At 52.3% G+C, this 18,833-nt stretch overlaps 1 protein-coding gene across 2 annotated transcripts; it reads right to left on the bottom strand.

Moving 5' to 3' along the window:
• Positions 1-900: 900 nt before the first annotated feature.
• Positions 901-18,497, bottom strand: MAT1A (methionine adenosyltransferase 1A). 2 transcript variants are annotated; one of them, XM_012762499.3, is made up of 9 exons: positions 18,165-18,497; positions 14,742-14,819; positions 13,173-13,295; positions 9,444-9,556; positions 8,866-9,009; positions 5,431-5,649; positions 4,164-4,346; positions 3,649-3,782; positions 901-3,037 (listed from the first exon to the last, which is right to left on the bottom strand). In XM_012762499.3, exons 1-9 carry the CDS (start codon positions 18,256-18,258, stop codon positions 2,935-2,937), a joined length of 1,191 nt encoding a protein of 396 aa, XP_012617953.1. In that variant the 5' UTR covers positions 18,259-18,497; the 3' UTR covers positions 901-2,934. The 2 variants fall into 2 exon arrangements, with proteins under 2 accessions (XP_012617953.1, XP_075866213.1); XM_076010098.1 differs by lacking the exon at positions 18,165-18,497 and adding an exon at positions 15,008-18,129.
• Positions 18,498-18,833: the final 336 nt, after the last annotated feature.

Raw genomic sequence — 18,833 nt, 5'->3', positions numbered from 1 at the left:
AGTGTTCCAATGTGTTTCAGGAGTGTCTTTTTGTTCACATGTCCCATGTTGTGGCTTCACAAGGCACAGAATCTGTCTCAAACGAGACCATGAGACCCTCTGGCCTTTGGCTTCCTCCTCCTGTCCCCCACTCTGCACATCCCCAGGTCTTTGCTCACCTCTGCCCTCCTGGGCACCCCAGACCAGCCCCCTCAGCCTGAGAGGGACAGCTCCCCTCAGCCCGCCCGGGGGACGTTCCCCAGAGCTGAGGAGCTGAGTCCAGGCCACACTGCCCGCGTGTTGGAACTGCACAAGTCCACCTCCCTCTGCTCTGACCAAGCCTCCTCGGGGGCTACTGCAGGGACGGACAATCTTCTAATTAAAAAGCACCATCTGTATACTCCCCTCACAACCACAGGTGTGTGAAGGGGAAATGTGCACCCACCTCAAGGTTCGCCTCACCTCTGCACTCGCGCCCCCCCCAGTCCCACCCCTTGTCCCGCCATGCGACAACAGCTGCCCAGCGCCCCCCTGTGCAGCCTGGCCAGACACTGTGCAGAGGGGCAGGAGCTGGCTCCGGCAAGGGCTGAGGGCCGCAGTGCCCGTGACCAAGAGAACACGCCCTGAAGCTCGAGCAGCCATGGCCAGCCGGGTGCCCTCGGTCACACTCCTAACTTTCCTGGGGCCTCAACTGGCCCCACATGTAAAGCGGGCTTCCTGAGAACATGTATATCCGTGGGACATGGTAAGGAGTGATATGGCAATGATGTGACTGACATGTAGCTGGAGGGTGAGCTCGCAAGGGGTGTGCCCCGGGCGAGTGACGCTGAGGGGAGGACCCCAACCCTGCTGGGCGCGGGGGAGTCAGGTAATGCCACGCAGAGGGGGTGTCTCCAGGGTTCTGATGACAAAAACTACGTGTAGGATAGTTGCTCCTTGAGTTTTTATTCACTGTTCTAGAAAGAACTATGAACAAATTAAAGCTTGAGTTTCATACAAACAATGTTGACAAAAAAGGTCTTATTCCTCTAGGGGGTACGGGAAGTATAAAATCCTGAATTTTTGCTTGGGACGTTGTCCAAGTTAGAGAACACAGCGACCTGCAAACATGCCCCCCCCCACACTGTCTATTGGAGGAACTTAAGGCTGACCCAGGTGACCAGGAGCCTGCAGAGAGACCCGAGTTTCAGTCTCATACACAAGCTCCAGGGTGTGAGGGCGGTTTGGGCTTCCCTTTCTGCCTGAAGAGTTTCCTGTCCCCTGAGGGAATGGCCAGGCCCAGGTGCAGGCTGGCTCTCTCAGTGAGATTTTCTTGGCCATGTCTCCCGGTCAGAACCAGCACCGTGTGCCCTGGAAAGAAGCCAAGGCCCCCGTGTTCTCCTGGGGCCGGCGGAGGCCCCTCCCTGAGCCTGTGGCCCTGGGAGCTCAAGAGAAGGTGGAGACGCTGCTGTCTGAGGCCCAGGCTGAGGACAGGTGGGGAGGGTGGTGCCGGTCAGGGACAGCAAGGCAAAGAATGTGCAGCTTCCAACACTCTGGCAGACCAAGGACCACTCAGGCCCCTCAGGAGCAGACCTGTCCCCAGAAAACCACCTGGCAAAGGCAGAATCTCCTCATGATATCTCAGGAACCTTGTCCACCACTAAGAGGTGAGCCTGGCCCACTTAACATCAGTATTTGAGCCTTAGGGCTGGCCTCTCTAGAAGGGCATCTTAGCCCGCCCTCCCAAATTACTCCAACAGCATTAAACCTGCAGAACATACAAGGGGCCAAAGAAGGAGAAGGACTTGATGTCCCCTGTCTAAGGGGCCAGTCACCTGTACTAGGACAAGTTGCTACTTCTGCTCCAAGAAGCCCAGGCAGGACTGGACTGGACTTAGACCACTTAACCCAGAGGTCCAAATTCCCCAGCCCCGAGTGTCTCTGAGTGGTCACGTGGCTAGGATGATAAGGCTGCCTCTTAATTCCAAACTCCAGCCCAGCCTGATGGGCCAGGGTGCCCAGTTCACCCTGAACTGTCTTCTGGGACAAATGAGACAAATGAAATAGTTCTGTAGTTCCATCTTGACTTTGCAGACCACTGCTCAGGGCTCAAGAAGCGCCAGTGAGTTAATCCAGTAATTCCCAGTAACTCCAGACCTTCAGAGCAGAGTCCGTGGCCTTGTTGCAACACGCTTAGTCATCGCTCAAGCCTGTTTCTGGCATGAGATGGGGTGTACACAGGCTCCTGAGTTAAAGCTCCTAGATTCATGCTGAGGCCCTGACACCTGTGGCTGTGGGACCTTGTGAAAGTTATCTGGACTCTCTGTGCCTTGGTTTCCCCCATTTATAAAGGGGGTAATAAAAGGTGCTACCTTATCATGTTGCAGTGAAGAAGAAATGAAATCAGGGGTTAGCTGGGTCCCTCACACATTGTGGATGCTTAGGGGACATCAGCCCATCCTCACCCGTCAGATGCCTGGCCTGGGAGCGGCATTGTGAAGCCCCTGGCTCAGGGGTGTTGGCAGCAGCTGCTAGGGAGACCCAGTGGCCCAGGCCCAGAGGGAACCTCTCAAGAGGTGCACCTCTATGAGATGCGCTGACCTCACCTTGGCCCACTCGGGGCGAGGAGGGGCTGGTCGGGGTCCAGGCTGTGCAGGGAGGAGAGGGAATTTACTCTGGACAGGGGTGCTTTTCCCACAAAATAAACATTGCCCTGGTCTGAGGGAGAGGCAGGGAGACACCGTGAAGGCCCTCACACAGAGGTCTGACCCTCATCACCGGGAAGCCACCTGCCTCTGGCCAGGCATGGTGATGGCAGGACAGGACTAAATGAGAGGGACCTGGCTTTGCCCGCAGGGCAGGTGGATGGGGAGGGCAGTCAGCACCCAGAGGTCCAGGACGTATGAGCTTTGGGATCCTGGGGAAGAGGAGCATGGCCACCGGATGCCACCAGGATGAGGCCAGCTCCCAGCAACTCTAAAATACAAGCTTCCTGGGAATCTCCCATGGGAACTCGCTTCTTCCGAAATGGCCATAGCATGCTGTCTTCTGGTAGATGGGCTTCTTCAAATCCAAATCCCTGTGTGTCCAGAAGGAAAGGTCATTTTAACATGGCACAGGGGCAGAGTGCAGGCATGGTTAACAGACTCTTAGGGCACTCCTCCCTGTGTGGATTTCACGCGCACACCTCCCGTCCATGCTGAGTCTTGTTTTCTAGCTTAGGAAACAGAGGCTTGAAGATTCAGGGGCCAGGATTGGAACTCCAGCCTTATTAAGGTGCCTTTCTTGTCCCCACTCCACTGACCTGGCCTAGGCCAATGTCCACAAGCTCCAGAAACAGGGATGGCATGAGAAACGAGCATGTGGGAACAGGCCTGCCAACCCAATTCTCAGCCATGTGGCCATATCATTGTTTTCCTAAGAGCCACATGCATCCTGCCTCCATAGCCAGCTGCTCAAAGATGAGCCCACTAGAGTTAGTGTCCACTGGGCCAGCGGGGATCTTGTGCAGTCGCCTTCAACCCCCAAAGCAGACATCCTCCACTGGGTGTGCCCTGTGCTGGGCCCAGAGCTTGGAGACCCCCTGCTGCTGACAGTCTGAAACAGCCTTCTTTCTGCTCCCCTTCCAGTGGAGCTGAGCACCTGGGCAGGGAGCAGGCCCTACACAACAGCAGCTCGGGGCGCTTTTACCTGACGATGACGCCCGGCCGGAGGTCGAAGTTCTTGTGCACCACGTCCAGCAGCTCCCGCTCTGTCTTCTCAGAGGTTCCGTAGGTGAAGATGGAAATGGAGAGTGGCTCCGCCACACCAATGGCATAGGACACCTTCCAGAAAGGACCAGAGTCAGGGACTGAAGTCTCCATGCAGGGTCTGTCCCTCACGGGGGTCTTGCTGTCCTCGGGAAGGGGCAGCAGGGACCACTCAACTCTTGCTCAACATGCTCCCTGCCTCAATTTGTCTGCCTAGAAACCCCCACTGTCTTCATGGAGGGCGGTTTCTGCAGGCGCCCCTCTCCCTGAAGATTTTATTTTCCCCCTCTTAGGTTTCCAGAGTACTGGCTACAGAGCCCATCACGCTACCATAGAGCCACAACCTTGGCAAAGCACGAGGCTTCCCCACTAGGCCAACATCTTCTTCCCCAGGGCAGGGCTGGGCAGGGGCCCTCTGCTGGGACAGGAAGGCGGGACCAGAGGTGGGGAGCCCACCTGGACAAGCACTCTCCGGCAGAGCCCTGCTTTCACCAGGGACTTGGCCACCCAGCGGGCAGCGTATGCTGCAGAGCGGTCCACCTTGGTGTAGTCCTTCCCAGAGAAGGCCCCGCCACCATGAGCCCCCCAGCCTCCATAGGTGTCCACGATAATCTTACGGCCGGTGACGCCTGCATCCCCCTGCAGAGGGAAAGAAACAGAGAGAGGAGATGAGAAGCAGAGCCCTCCATGGCTGGAGGGGGTGACGCTCGGAAGGATGCCCCGAGGCTGCCTGCAGGCAATTTTCAAAGACCCCTTCACCAGAAACCCTGAGCTCCAACCCCAGTTCAGATGCTGACCCAGATAGAGAAATCTGGTAACCTGTCAAAGCCTCATTAAAAAGCACAGAAGATGGGCCAGGGGTTCTCTGGGGCCACAGGTACCCTCAGTGCCTTTGTTGTCTAGCCCATCACAACGGAGAGACGCACCCACAGGCAGGAATTCCCTGTGGTGAACACAGCCCTGGCTGTGGCCCTGGCTGGCACCCATTCCCTGAGTGCACTCTGTGTAACATCAACCAACAGCGGGGTCTCTAAAAGGGCAGAGGCTCTATGTGCAACAGGTGGGACAGTCTGCGTGCTCTGTCCCCCCTCTTAGAGCTCCACAGTTCATCCCAGTATGTCTAGGTTTTGAGAAGTTCTACAAGAAAAAACAGTGGGCTTTCTTTTACACCCCGTGTTTCTACACTACATGGACTTGTAGAACCTGGGACAGGGATCAACTTTGTGATGTAGCGTCCATAGCTGAGGTCCCTGTGCAGCAGGCAGCAGCCTCTCAGAGGTGCTCTGCCAACCTCTACCTCCTCGCACCTGGGCCACAGGAGGGAGGGGCAGCAAGTGTCCCTATCTACAACACCCTGCCCCACTGGTGCCCACAGAGCACAGGCAGCCTCTGGCAGAGACCTGCCACCTGGGAACGGTCACCCACGACACACACGGCAGTGGAGAGCGAGCACCCGAGCAGGGCCGAGCAGAGCAGCTGCAAGGCGGGAGGCTGGAGAGGCAGAGCTGGGCAGTGCCGAGAACCACAGACTGACGGGTACCACAGGCCTGCACAGAGAGTGCACTAAACGTGTACAGGCCAGGATTTACAGATTTCACCTTGAGTCCACGGCCAGACCAGGCTGAGCCACACAAAGCTGTCTTGTGTGGTCTTTGTGCTCAGAGACATGGGCCACCCCAGTAACAAGGACCCATCAAGGCCTCATTCAGAGACAAGGGCGCACCTGGGGACCACCAATGACAAACCGCCCACTGGGCTGCAGGTGGTAAATGGTGTCTTCATCCAGGTACTTGGCGGGCACCACGGGCCGGATCACCTGCTCCTTCAGGGCCGTGCGCATGTCCTCCAGTGTTATGTCTTCGTTGTGCTGCACGGAGATGACGATGGTGTGGATGCGCACGGGGATGACTGCGCCATTGTCCTGCATGTACTGCACCGTCACCTGTCCATCAGGGGGCGGGGGCAACGTGAGAGGCCGAGGCTGAGTTGAGGGCACCCCTTTGCCAGGCGCAGACACCCAGGAGGCAGGCAGGGCTCCCAGGCTCCCCATGGGGCCTCCTGTCCTCAACGGGTCTCTGGCCTCTGGCAAGTTGATCAGACATATTCTTACATCTGAGAAACTGCCCAGTTCCAGAACGCAAGTGCCTTGGTCAAGGTCACACAGCCAGAAGAGCTGGGGCCTGACCGGGAGCTGTGTGGTCTGACAGGCCAGGCTCTGCCCAGCAGAAGGTGGCCGCTCTAGACCCTGAGGAGTGTGCTGGCCACAGGCCCGATACTGCCTAAGGCAGTAGGACCCCTGAGAGCAGGGCCCAGAGGGTTTTGGGGACCTGTGGTACCTGCAGAGGTACAGCTCTGCCAGATGGTCCTGGTAGGGACACTGGCCAGAGGGCACAGGACTGCTCCATACTCCAGGCCCTGGACAGAACCTCGGGGCAGCAAACAGCGCCTGCCTGGGACAGCGCCTGCAGCACGTCTCTGCCTGCACAAGGCCCCTCAGACATCCACCAAACACTGGATCTGTGTCAATCTCCTTCCCTGCGTCCTGCCTTGTCCAATAAGGTAGGGTCCAAAAGAAGCAAGGGAAAGAGCCCTGGCTGTGTGATGCTGGAGCCTAGTGACACATGGGACTAAGAGCAGCCTTTAAATGCTGACTGTGCACCCACAGGCCCCGAGAGCAGGAGCTGAGGTGGGGGGTAGGGGGTTCCCAGGAGGGGAGGGCCCCAGGTCTGCTGCAGGGGGCCGCAGGAGAAGGCTCACATCCCAAGGGGCTGCTCGGGCCTGTCCCACTGCTCCCTGGGATGGCCCCACCTCCCACTCCTGCAAACCCCACACAGTGGCCTTGGGGAACCGCAGCACCGGGCGGAGCAAAGGGCTCTGAGCATTGCTCTTATCTCATTGTGTCAGCAGATGTGGGGAAAAACATAGCACGGAAAACACAACTCTGACCCGGTACAAAAATAGCCACCCGCACGGCCACCGATTCTTAGTATCAGCAGCGGGGATTTGTTCAGGTGGAAAGACTCAGCCTGTTCACAGTCAACACTGCTCAGATGATGAAAATCCTTCACAAACAGGGTGAGAGAAGAGGACCTAGACCTCGTACTGGCCCGGTGCCCGCAGAGAGAGTGGAGCGTGCCAGGCTGCTCGGAGGGCAGAGGGCCACACGGGCTCCATCTACAAACCTGCACTCTCTCCAACAGGAGCTGGCTCATGGCCTGTCCACGGCAGGGGAGTGAGGCAGGCTCTGGTGTCCATACTACCATTTTTAAGAGAATTCCTCACAGGAAGGAAACCCTAAAAGAACCCATCCACCCCTTCCCTTCCTCGCTGCCTCCTGAACTTGGAAGCCCGCTGTTCCGTATCTAAGGGAAGTGAGGGAGGCCTGTCTGGTACCAGCTGGCCCGACAGGGACTCCCCCATTCCTCACTCCCACTCAGCTCCACTGACTGCCTCGCATCCCTGTTCTGGGATTCCCTTTTCTGTGAATCTCCCCCATTTTGTATCCTGGCACTGTCCCAGTTCAGGATGGCTGGGAGCATGGTACCATCATACTCTACACATGTCAGCTCTCCTTCCCCGCAACCTCAGGGAGCACCGAGCAATGCTGATGGCTCCGCCTCCTGCCCTGAGGCTCACATGGATATCACAGGAAGTCCCAAGGAAGGGTTCCCTTTGGGCCATAAGCACAGTCCCCTGCCGCAGGTGTAGCGAGGGTGCGACCTCCGCCCTGAGCCTGGCCTTACACTGGGGGAGAAGGTTCTCCCTCTCCATATAGCTGGAGGAACAGGTGGAGTCACATACACCACGCTGAGCTATAAAGCCACATGCACCAAATTCCAAGTGCAGGACAAGAGGAGGTGAGAACTTTGCTGGCCACTCTTGGACAGGTGAGGACCAGAGAAGAAGCCCAAGGAAGGTGAAGGGTAGGAGCCCAGATGCAAAGCAGTAAGAAACAAGGGGCACAGGAGTGAAATGATGTAGATTAAGCAAGGACGGGGAGGGGAGAGGCAGAGGAAAGTAATGTTGGAAGACCACAAAAGGCTTTGAGTGCCAGAATGCCAAGTGGATTTCCCCTCTCCCCTCGCAGGAAGCAGAAAGTTGCTGACAATAGTGAACAGATAGTAGGACATTAAAAAGTGGAGCCCGAATAGAGTTAGCGGGCATTTCCAAGCAGGGAGAAACTCTGGGAGGGCAGGGCACCGATCCTGGCCTAGCTGGGCTGGAGCAAGAGGGGCGCTGGATAGGACTGACAGGGGCACAGCTAGGGTGGGGAGAGATGCACTGAGCAGGACAGAGGAAAGGTGGCGCTCCAGCCCCTCCTTCAGCTGGGCAGGGGCGACAGGGTGCTGCACACGGCAGGCTCTCAGGGCACGTGTGTTTGCAGGGTGAATGAGAAACGGAGCTAGTGAGTTGGAGAGACCTGCAGGTAGATTTGGGAGCTGAGTGTTTGAAGGTGACAATGGGGTCCACAAGTACAGCTAGAGGGGGGCGTGTGCAGGAGGAAGTGCGGCAACGTGGAGTCATGCTATAGTGTGGAAGAGGAGCTGGGCAGGAAGCCAGGAGGACAGGGCCCATGGGGCCAGCAAGGTTGGGGGGCGTGGGAGGGCCAGCAGGAGGCCTTCACCTGTAGCACTTGCATCACCCCGACCTTCAAATACCAACCCAGGAGTGGGCGGATTTCAACACTGCAGGGAGCAGAGAGGTCAGGGCCCCTGGGGCTGGAGCAGGAAAAGCAAAGGTAAAGCCTTTTTATGAGAAACAAAGATAAGAGAAAGGGCCACTACGAGATGCTGACAGCACAGACAGCCTGTTCGAGGTGCGGAGCCCTGGTTACGTGGGAAGGTGGTGACCAAAAAGTCTGAAGCCGGTTAAGACGTTTGTGGCAGGATTCAGGGAATCATCAGAGGCAATGCATGCTAACAAGGGGGAAAAAATCTAGAAGTGTTCTTTCAACTCTTCTGTATTTCTGGATTTTTTTTTGTAATAAAATGTGGGGTAGACATCTAGAGCTGAAGATTTTTTAGATAAATAGTTCTTTTCAAAATTGACAATTCTTTGAGATTGAACATTTTGATCTTAAAAACGACAGAATCAAGAGGGCTTGGGGTTGCTTAAAGGTTCTGTATGGAGCTCTCTGGAAGGCAATTCAGCAGCTCACCTGAGTCTTCGAGTCGGGCCTCAGCCAGGGCAGGACACCAGAGCGCCTCAGATCTGCCATGCGTGCGTTGAGCTTGTGAGCAAGGACGATGGTGAGGGGCATGCACTCGTCTGTCTCATCCGTGGCGTAGCCGAACATCAAACCCTGCGGCAGGGCAGACGGGAGGCTGAGCAGCGCCGGCCCAGGACCAACAGGACAATAGCTTTCTGCAAGTCTAAAACTCCCCTGGTGCCTCATACATGGAGTTTGCTCTCCACTGGGCACTTATTAGGGGGAGGAGGACATAGCCCCTGACCCTCGACACTCCAGGAGGGGCGACGAGCCCAAACCCCACATTAGCAACCACAGCCTTCCACTGTGCAACCACAACCTCCATCTGTGCTTCCCGGTGGCGAAGCAGGGGTGTCCGAAGCACTCCAGGCTCTCATGCTAGGATGAGGGGTCCTCCCCACGGTATGATTAACCCATCACTCATGAACGTCCCCAGCTAGCTCCTCAACACGGGTTAGAGTGAGGTCTGAGCCGGACCACGCTGGAGGGAAGTCCCCACATGGTTCCTACACTCAATGCTGAGTTACCTGATCTCCTGCACCAACATCCTCTTCGCTTCTGTCCAGATGCACGCCCTGGGCAATATCCAGGGACTGTTGCTCCAAAGCCACCAGCACATTGCAGGTCTTGAAGTCAAAGCCTATGTGGAAGGGAACGTGAGCCTCAGTGGGGATACATGTCAGACGGACGGGGCTGTGAGCTTCCTGGGGGACTGCTCAGCTCCTAACGTGGCATTTGGGGCCAGGGTGGGTGGTCTCTAACTCGCTGGGGTCTGTCCAGGCCCACAGCTGGGGCCCAGAATGGGGAGGCCCTGAGTCCTTCTCACACTATCATGTGGGACTCTTGGTCAATGAAAGTTCTCCATGGTACATTTTTACTGCACTACACTCAATTAGACCTTGGTTTAAAAAATATATCCAACATAGAACTGCAGCGTTAGAAATGAGGTGACATCAGGGCTGCTCCGGCTGGAGAGCAGGTGGCTGACTCACAGCCCTGCCCTCTAGGCTCTCCCAGAGGCGTCTCCTAGAACCCAGTTTGAAAACTACACTGAGTGAAAATCAAAGGTCCCATCCAACACTGTCACTCAGAAGCCCAGCTGTGTGCCCAACCCAAGTTTTCGATATACTGAAGAAATACCATGCTTGTGAACCATCCAGAGAGACTCCCAGAGCCAGGGTCCTCTGACCCAAGATGTGTGCAGGGTCTGGGGCAAATGGAAGAGCCACATATCTGGGGCCAAGCTCCCCCTCCCACCCTATCTGCCAAGCTGAGGCACAGAGGTGGAGGGCTGCCCCCTCCCCCAGCATGCTGGGCACTGGTTCAGGGCTAACAGCAGCCCAGCCAAGCCCGGCCCGGCCACCCGCCAAGGATGCTGCCTTGCACAGAGGGCATGTTCTCCTCCCTCCCAGCCCTCAGAGCTCAGCTGCAGGGACGATTGAGGAGCTAAATACACAGATGCCCCACCGCAAGGTTAAGTGTAGTAACAAGCTGCTACCCTCCTCCCTGAAGCCCCACAGCCATCCTTTTCCCAGTCCACTCCCCTGCGCACACTGCACACACAGAAAAAACACAGCAGATCTAACCTACTGTTTATGTACAAGCTTCAGGTGGGGACCTACTTCCAAAGACTAAAACTGAAGCTCCTCAGTTTGATGTGGTCCTCGCCTCCTGAACTCTTTCAGCGAACGTGAACTTGGGTGTAGCCTTAAGTACAATATACTCTTCCACCTCTGCTAGGGCTCTCTGCCTAGAATGTTCTTCTCCAGCTCCCCAACCCTACACTAGCTGTCAGTGAGTGTCCCTGGACCCTCCTGCAGTTCACTGGACACCAAGCCAGGGACTCATCCCCAGGACACCACACATTGCATCATTTGAGGCCAGGCCGTCCCTCTGCCCTAGGAGCATCAGGTCATCCTTGCCCTTTACACCTTTCTATTCCCCAGTGAATGTTTTTGAATTTGCAAATCAATGAAAAGTCTTTATAGAACTGCCAAAGAGTTATCTTGTTCTGCATTAAAGACTCCACATTTTACCTAATCACTTTCTGTCTAAATAATAAATCTTCCCAGTGCTTAAAATCAAGCATGGGCTCCAAGTTATTTGGAAAAACAGAACTTAGGAGACCAAGGGAAGAGGTGCAGGGCATGGGAAAGGCAATGAGCCCTGCAACTCTGTAGCCAGGAACAGTGAGGAGCCGCTGGCCTGAGGCCCTGCTAAGGCCATCACCCAGGGACCCTGACAAGCTCTAGCACTGGGGACCTCAGTCCACTGAGACCATCTCAGCCAGGGCTGGGTTCTCACTCACTTCTCCCTTTGTAGGGAACATTACCTCCTGGAAAAGTTCCCTGCTACCTAATGCAGAACAAGGTTTCCTCTTGAATAAGGTCTAAATGTACATAAACAAACTGGCTTTTCCTGGTAGAACAGGGAAAGCTCTGCATGGAAACATGCTGGGAAGTTGCTACTCTGGGATGATGCGTTTCCTCTGTGAACACCCTCCCATCCCAACTGGGAGAATTGACTGGCTCTCTCACTGCTTCTCTTCCCAGTGATTCTTTTTTTTTTTTTTTTTTTTTTTGAGACAGAGTCTCACTCTGTTGCCCAGGCTAGAGTGAGTGCCGTGGCATCAGCCTAGCTCCCAGCAACCTCAAACTCCTGGGCTCAAGTGATCCTCCTGCCTCAGCCTCCCAAGTAGCTGGGACTACAGGCATGTGCCATCATGCCCGGCTAATTTTTTCTATATATATATTTTAGTTGGCCAATTAATTTCTTTCTATTTTAGTAGAGACAGGGTCTTACTCTTGTGCAGGATGGTTTTGAACTCCTGATCTCAAGGGATCCGCCTGCGTAGACCTCCCAGAGTGCTGGGATTACAGGCGTGAGCCACCGCACCCGGCCTTCCCAGTGATTCTTGATACACATTCCTTCTCTCCCCCCTAAAATATTACTTCCATGCACTCAGGTGACACTAATTGCTCATGAGTGCTTTGGGCCGAGTCAGACAGTGTAGGAATGAGCTTCTGTGTGTCTGTGCTCTCATGCCATGAGGGGCTCTCATTTATAAAGGTGGGCCCCAGGCATCTCTGCCTACCCTGACCCACAAGGATGCCACGTGTCACCCTAAACCACCAAAATATGACACAGGCAGAAACGAGAACCTTCAAACATCTGTGCTTCCATTTGTGAGTCTTGGTCACAGGTTTAAGTCCAGGAAGGTTGGTCTGGATGTGGACGTTTTTGCAACTGTGTCAGGCCACTACATCTTTCATGATAATTTTGGGGAATTAGAAGAGAGCCAACAGGGATGCAAAGAATTGTTTTTTAAAAACTGGAATTGCCTAAATATCTAATGTCAGAGGCCAACATAGAACCTTTAAGAATTGGGGTCAGCATCCCACCCAGGAAGCCAGTGTGGCTAAAGGGCCACTGAAGCTGCCAAGGGATGTCACTGCACACAAGCCCTCACACCCTGTGAGCACCTGGCCTCACACCCTGTGTCCTCTGATGCCCCTCTGGGCCATGCTGCTCTCTGGCCTGCCCAGTCTTGGATACTGGGCTCTGCTTTGAGGCCTTCATTTTGCCTAGCTCTGCTTGCCCCTACCTGGTTATAGAGGTGCCCCTCCTCAATTCCCTGCTAGGACCTGTGCCTCTTCCCTGGGTTTTAGCCCCACGCTGCCTAGCACTGGTGCTAACCTGGGCCAGCCTGACTCCTTCACCTGCTGTCAGCACGAGTTCTGGATTGAGTCGTCTTTTTCTGTGTCTGTAGTGGAAAGCGACATGATGTAGGGGAAAGCACAATCGTCCCAAACCTGGCAGCCACTTACTGATTGTGTTACCTGACACCAATTGTCTACTTCTCTAAGTCTCATTGTCCTTATGAGCAGAGGAATTATGTCAGAGTTTCTGAAACGATGAGGACAACACATACCAAGAGACTACCACCTGTGCCCGGAGGGGAACAGGTCCCCAACAGAAGGCAATGCCCTTTGTTCGGTGCTTCTTTCTCTTCCAAAGCCTCTGCCAGCACCAAAAAGGCAGGACCTTAAACAAGCCCAGCCAACAACAGATGGGCATGTGCTGAGTCCACTGGGCACTGCTGTCTGCTTGTCATACTTTTGCCAGAGCCTTTGACCCCTGGAACCTGACAGACGGGTCCAGGAAGGCTGAAAGTCTGAGGTTTGACTCAGCATTGGGGGGGCTTTCTCGGCAGAGACCAACGTATATTTGGGACCTGGAGGCCAACCCGCCCTCACCCTTGGCAGAGTCGTCGTAGCCGATGCTCTTGATAGTGTCTCTCACCACCCGCTGGTAGTCCACCATGGCCCGCGAGGTGATCTCGCCACACAGCAGCACCATGCCTGTCTTACACACCGTCTCTGGAAGGGAAGGGGCAGGGTAAGAGGCCCAGCACCACCAAGGGAAGCTCCAGTACCTAGACCTCTCACAGTGCCGAGGAAAAGACACAAAGGGGCCTTACAAGGGATGGACTCCAGAAAGAGAATACGAATGGCAATAAAAAGATTAAATCCCAGCACCAAGCACTGAGCACCTTCAAATGCTGCCTTGGAAAGAATCAGTCACACTTGAGTTCTATGCAGAATACTTACCACTTGTGTGATCCTGGACAGCTTATTTAACCTCTGTAAGCCTTGGTTTCCTCAACTATTCAATGAAGATAGTAAGACTACTGTGTGAGTTGAAATGAGACTATGGTGGTATGTAGCTGTCATAAATTATGTACTCAGTGCATGTGAGCACCTTCACCACACACACACACACACACACACACACGGCAGGCCAAACTTCTCTTCAGATATTTACAAAGCTAAGGTGTCAGGGTGAAGTCTACCTTCAGAGGGCAGTGGGTCCCTGTAGCATTGGATACAAGGGCTAGGATGACACCAGAGAGGGAAGGATGAGTCTGTGCAGTGGACAGGACGTGGCACTGACAGTGGTCTCTGCACTGGGGTACCCACACCTTGTGGCCTTGGTCAGTCTCAGATGCAACAGGCACCATGACCCCATCTGTAAAGTAAATAGGCTGGACATGACTGCCCCAGGGATGTCCAGGCTCTGGAGTCCCTGACTCCTTGGCTCTCTGCCACTGTGCCAAGGGGTTCAACCTAGGCAAGGTTTTGCTGTCAAAGAACTTATCCTGCAAATAAACAGGAAGATCTTTAGCCTGCGTGAAGGTCTCCAGGAAACAATGAATGATGCAGACATGAAAGAGGGCTTCAGTGCTTTAGTTCAACAGTAATGTCCTTTAGGAAAGCTATTAATTTATTTAAAAACAATTGGTGAAGGTGCTGCCCTCCAGTTGCTATTAAATGGGAAGCATAAGTTATTTAAAACCCAAATCATACCACAAACTCGGGAAGAAAACAAGGCAAGGGGCGAGATGTGTGCGGAACCATCAAAGGCTTCTACTTCAAGAGCACAGCACATAACCACTCAGGCAGCTACCCTTGCTTCAAGCCCTTCCACCTCGTCTGGAAGAGTCACCTGAGAACTCTGAAAGGCTTCCTGGCTCCCAGTGAGATCAAACATTAGGGAAGCCGTGTGCCAATCCAACCCTCTTCTGTTAACTAAGACATCTAATGCCATAGTCTTGCCAAAAACAATTACCAATTTGTTTCATGGTTAGAAATGCTTTTCTTCCCTGTTACTACATAGGAGAGATTGCATAATCAAGAAACCTACTGCAGACCAGAGGACAGAGACTTTGGAACTGAGGAATATGGCTCTGTGGTCTCGTGCCCACTGTTAACTTCTCATTCTAGCCCACATAGGTCTCTGGCAGGAAGGAGGTGGGTGTTTCTTACCGCAGGCGACCTTGGCATTGGGGTCTTGCTTGAGATGGGCATCCAGCACCGCGTCACTGATCTGGTCGCAGATCTTATCTGGACAAGAACACAGGTGAGAATCAGACAAATACTAGGTATAATAAATTTTTTTCTTCCCATTCCTGCCTAATTTTGTATGATATGTATTATAGAAGGTCATAGAGTTCCCTAAAAAAGGAAATAAATTTCAAAATCAGTTCTTCTAAGAGTCTAAAGCAATTCGCAAACACCAAATGCACATATACCTTGTTCGAACTAAAAAGTCTCTCATTCCTCATCATATTCCCTTTAATGGAAACATTTAGAAAAGTCCTAGAAATAGAAGGTAAAATAGTTAATAACATCAGGAAGAGTAGACACCAATATACAACATCAGATGGGACCAAACAGTAGCATTGCACTGTGGGTTCCACAAGATGCAAGGTACCGTGTATGAAACACCACACTCAAACACATGACTCCACCCATGAGAATTCTACAGGTGGACCCCTGCACATCACTGCTGTTTTGTAGAACATTTCCATAAGCAGCACCCTGGATCCTCCCACAAGGTCACTCAGCCTCCTGAAGGTCACACTTGAGGTCCTAACAGCTGAGTTTGACCTCCTCAGTCAAGGTGGGACTGACAGGGGGCTTCAGCATGAGCTGGGTTCTGATTTTGTTCTATTATTTGCCTTAAAGACTCTACGTGGTCTAGCACATAGACCACACTAAATGGAACCATAGAAAAAGCTACTCTTGCTGTGGGGTTATGCAAACTGTCAGTGCTCACCAATTAAGAAATAAAAGTGACCTCTAAACATAATCCATCTCATTGAGTGTTCAAAATACCCAGAGTCTTCCCTTAATAGAGCAATATGGTTTAAAGTTAATAAGCCAGATTCCGAATCAAGCAGTTTGGCTCTCAAAAGCAGATATTAAGTTCTGTAATTAAAGGTATTCATTAATCTGCCATTAAAGGTGAACACTCTACTCTTTCCTTCAGAAACTTCCAGTAAACACGTTTGAGTTTTTCTATCTATCCGCCTGCCAGGGGCAGATCCTGGTGGTATGTCTAGGTTTGTCTGAGCCCACAGCCTCTGTAAACCCCTACCAGTGAAGGCCTCTGCTGCTTAAATATCCTAAAATAAATACATGCTGGCCACCCTGGCCTATCCATCAGGATTCCCAGAAGCGTATTCACATGCTGCTCATGGATTTCTCCGCTTGTTTAAAGACACACCACAGGGTTCCACTCTGCACAGGGAAATGCAATAGTGACTAGGGGTAAAGCCAGGGTCCAGCAAGGGCATCAAGATAGCACCAAAAAATGAGACAATGCCTGGGGGTCCTTTCTGGACTGTTTCTTTTTTAAGGCTTCAAAGTTTCTATCAATATCACTCCAGTAGGCTTACGATAGTCAATAGGTGGTTTTCTTGGAAGTTTAAAAAGTACCATTAACTTTATCTTTCTGGTAGACAGGAACTCAGCAGTGGAAAGACAAGCAGAAAGTCACCAAGCCTTAGAGGAAACTGACTTTACCCGGACAGTTAATTTATAGTGGCGAGTAAAAGGGGGATCAGACCAATCGATGGACTGCCACTAAGTAGACATCAATTTCTTGGCTAAAGTTTTCATTCTCTGACTGCTGAGCACACTGATGTTGTATGCAACGGGCCATTCTTGGGAAGATTGGTCACTGTATACCAAAGAACCCACTTCCTCCAGGTGGAGTAAATCTTTCTCCTAATCTATACATGAGCTTCATTAACCATGGAGCTGACCAGCAATGGTAGATTACAACACAGTAAACCTTGAAACTTTATCTATAAAGCTATACACGATGAAAGAAGCTACTTACATTGAATTGAACTAAGTCACATGTAAAACTCAATTTAATTCAAGGTTTTCAATAGCTATACCACTGACATTTTGGGCCTGATAATTCCTTGTTGTGGGGCTGTCCTGCGCATTGTAGACTATTTAGCAGTGTGCCTGGCCTCCACCCACCAGATTCTAGTGGCACCCTCCCCTCATCCTCCGTAGTTGTGACAACTAAAAACATCTCCGGATATTACAAAATGCTCTTGGGGAAAGTGGCAAAAATGCCCCTAGTTGAGGACCACTGGCTAAAGCATGTGGAGTACCGCACTGAGGTGTCCAAAGACGAGTGACAAGGTGGGAAAGTTAAATATCTTTAAGAAAGAACAAGAGCAAGGACGATGGAAAAAGGTAGACTTGATCAGTTACTAAATACTTCAAATATACAAAGTTTGAAGAAGCACTTAAATATATAAATCTCTATGTCTAGCCCCAGGGTTCTTCAAGAACAGTGGTTTTCAAAGTGTAGTCCCCACACCAGTAGCATCAACATCTCCTGGGAACTTGTTAAAAACGCAAATTCTCGAGCCTCCCCCAAGACCTACTGAATCAGAAGCTCTGGGGCGGGGGTCCAGAATTCTGTATTTCAATAAGCCCTCTGGGTGATGCAGATGCACCCTGAAGTTTGAGAACAACTGTCCTGCAACTCGAGGCTCTGAATGTCTGGTCACAGTCCTCGCCGTCACCAAGAAAGCCTCCCGCACTTCTCCCTACCACAGTCTACCTACTTCAACACCTGAATTTTCTCTCTCTTCAGGAGGTCATCTGTATTTCTCTTAGATAATGTACCTGAGAACCGCAGCGCAATGAGAGCAATCTCAGCACCAGCTAGGGTGTGGGGCCTTCACTTCTAAACTGCACGTGCTTTACGTGCCAAACTCAATGACTGACTTCTGGTCTTGTTTGAGGAATATTCTCTGTTGATCCAAGTTGATCATTGATAATAAAGCCTTACTCAAAAAACATCTATATATAAAGTTAAGACCCAATGGTATATTTTATATGTACCCTACACTTCGCTAGTCCCCTGCTTGCTCTGCTGTGGCCCCGCTGTGCTGGCGTGCAGGTGGTAGCAGCAGTGTGGACCCTTGGCTTCATGAGGAGTGACTGTTTTACAAAACTCGTCCAGTTTTTCTGTTTCTACAGAGATCCCTTATGGTAACTAACACACATTGTTCTTAAAACCTCTAGGAAAAGTGACTCCCTCGTATACAAAGTCACAGATGGGAAGAATAAGTTCTAGTGTTCCATTGCACAGTAGGGTGACTGTAGTTAATTATAATACATTATATATTTCAAAAGAGCTAGAAGAGAGATTTTGAATGTTCTCACCACAAAGAAATGATAACTGTTGAAGTGGTGGATGTGCCAAGTACCCTGATTTGACCATTATACGTTGTGTACATGTATCAAAACATCACACTGTACCCCATAAATATGTACAATTATTAAGTGTCAGTTTAAAAATGTTTTTAAAAGAGACTCCCTCAGTATGGGTTGGGAGGGACAGATTTGCCAGACAGCCCGGGACCACCTACTTACCCGGGTGTCCCTCTCCCACAGATTCCGACGTGAACATGAAGGCTCCTTCTTCACTTAGAGAATGGTCACACAGGCCATCCACCGGTCCGTTCATCTTGCCACACTTCTCCACTCCAGCTTCTTCCAGGTAACGGTGGGAATGCTGCGACTGCGCCTGAGTTTGCTCTCCAAGCCTGGCAGGCTTGTCTTTGGCAGAGCCCTGGGATCACCTCCGCCTAACTGCCTGTGCGCACGTGAGAGCCAGACGAGGACGGGTGAGGAGGGAGGGAGTGGACAGAACGCAGATGTGTCACTCCCTCCGGCTACTCAGAGCTTGCTCCTGAGTGACTCCTATATATGGAAAAGTGAAAGTGCCCGAATAATCATGTGAAAAAAATTGGAGGAGTCCATTTCCTGGGAGGGGAGTCTTCTTACCTCGAGGAATTTCAGTCCTTAGCTCTGATGTCCCAAGCCCTAAGCACCTGGTCAGTGTAAGGGAAAGGGGGCTGTATAGATTCTGCAGAACTGAGGCTCCTTTGGGACACTCCTTCAGCTTCCCAGCTAATCTCCATATTGCTCCAGGGGTAACAACCCACTTTGGAGAGTAGGGGTCTGTGGTTACTCAGAGATACAAACAGGCTGCAAGAGATTCTTCCCCAGAGATACGGTTTAGGCTAAGATTGCAACACA

Source organism: Microcebus murinus, chromosome 14, assembly GCF_040939455.1.
Source record: "Microcebus murinus isolate Inina chromosome 14, M.murinus_Inina_mat1.0, whole genome shotgun sequence".
In the NCBI taxonomy this organism is placed as follows: domain Eukaryota; kingdom Metazoa; phylum Chordata; class Mammalia; order Primates; family Cheirogaleidae; genus Microcebus; species Microcebus murinus.
This window is presented reverse-complemented; position numbering and strand designations above follow the sequence as displayed.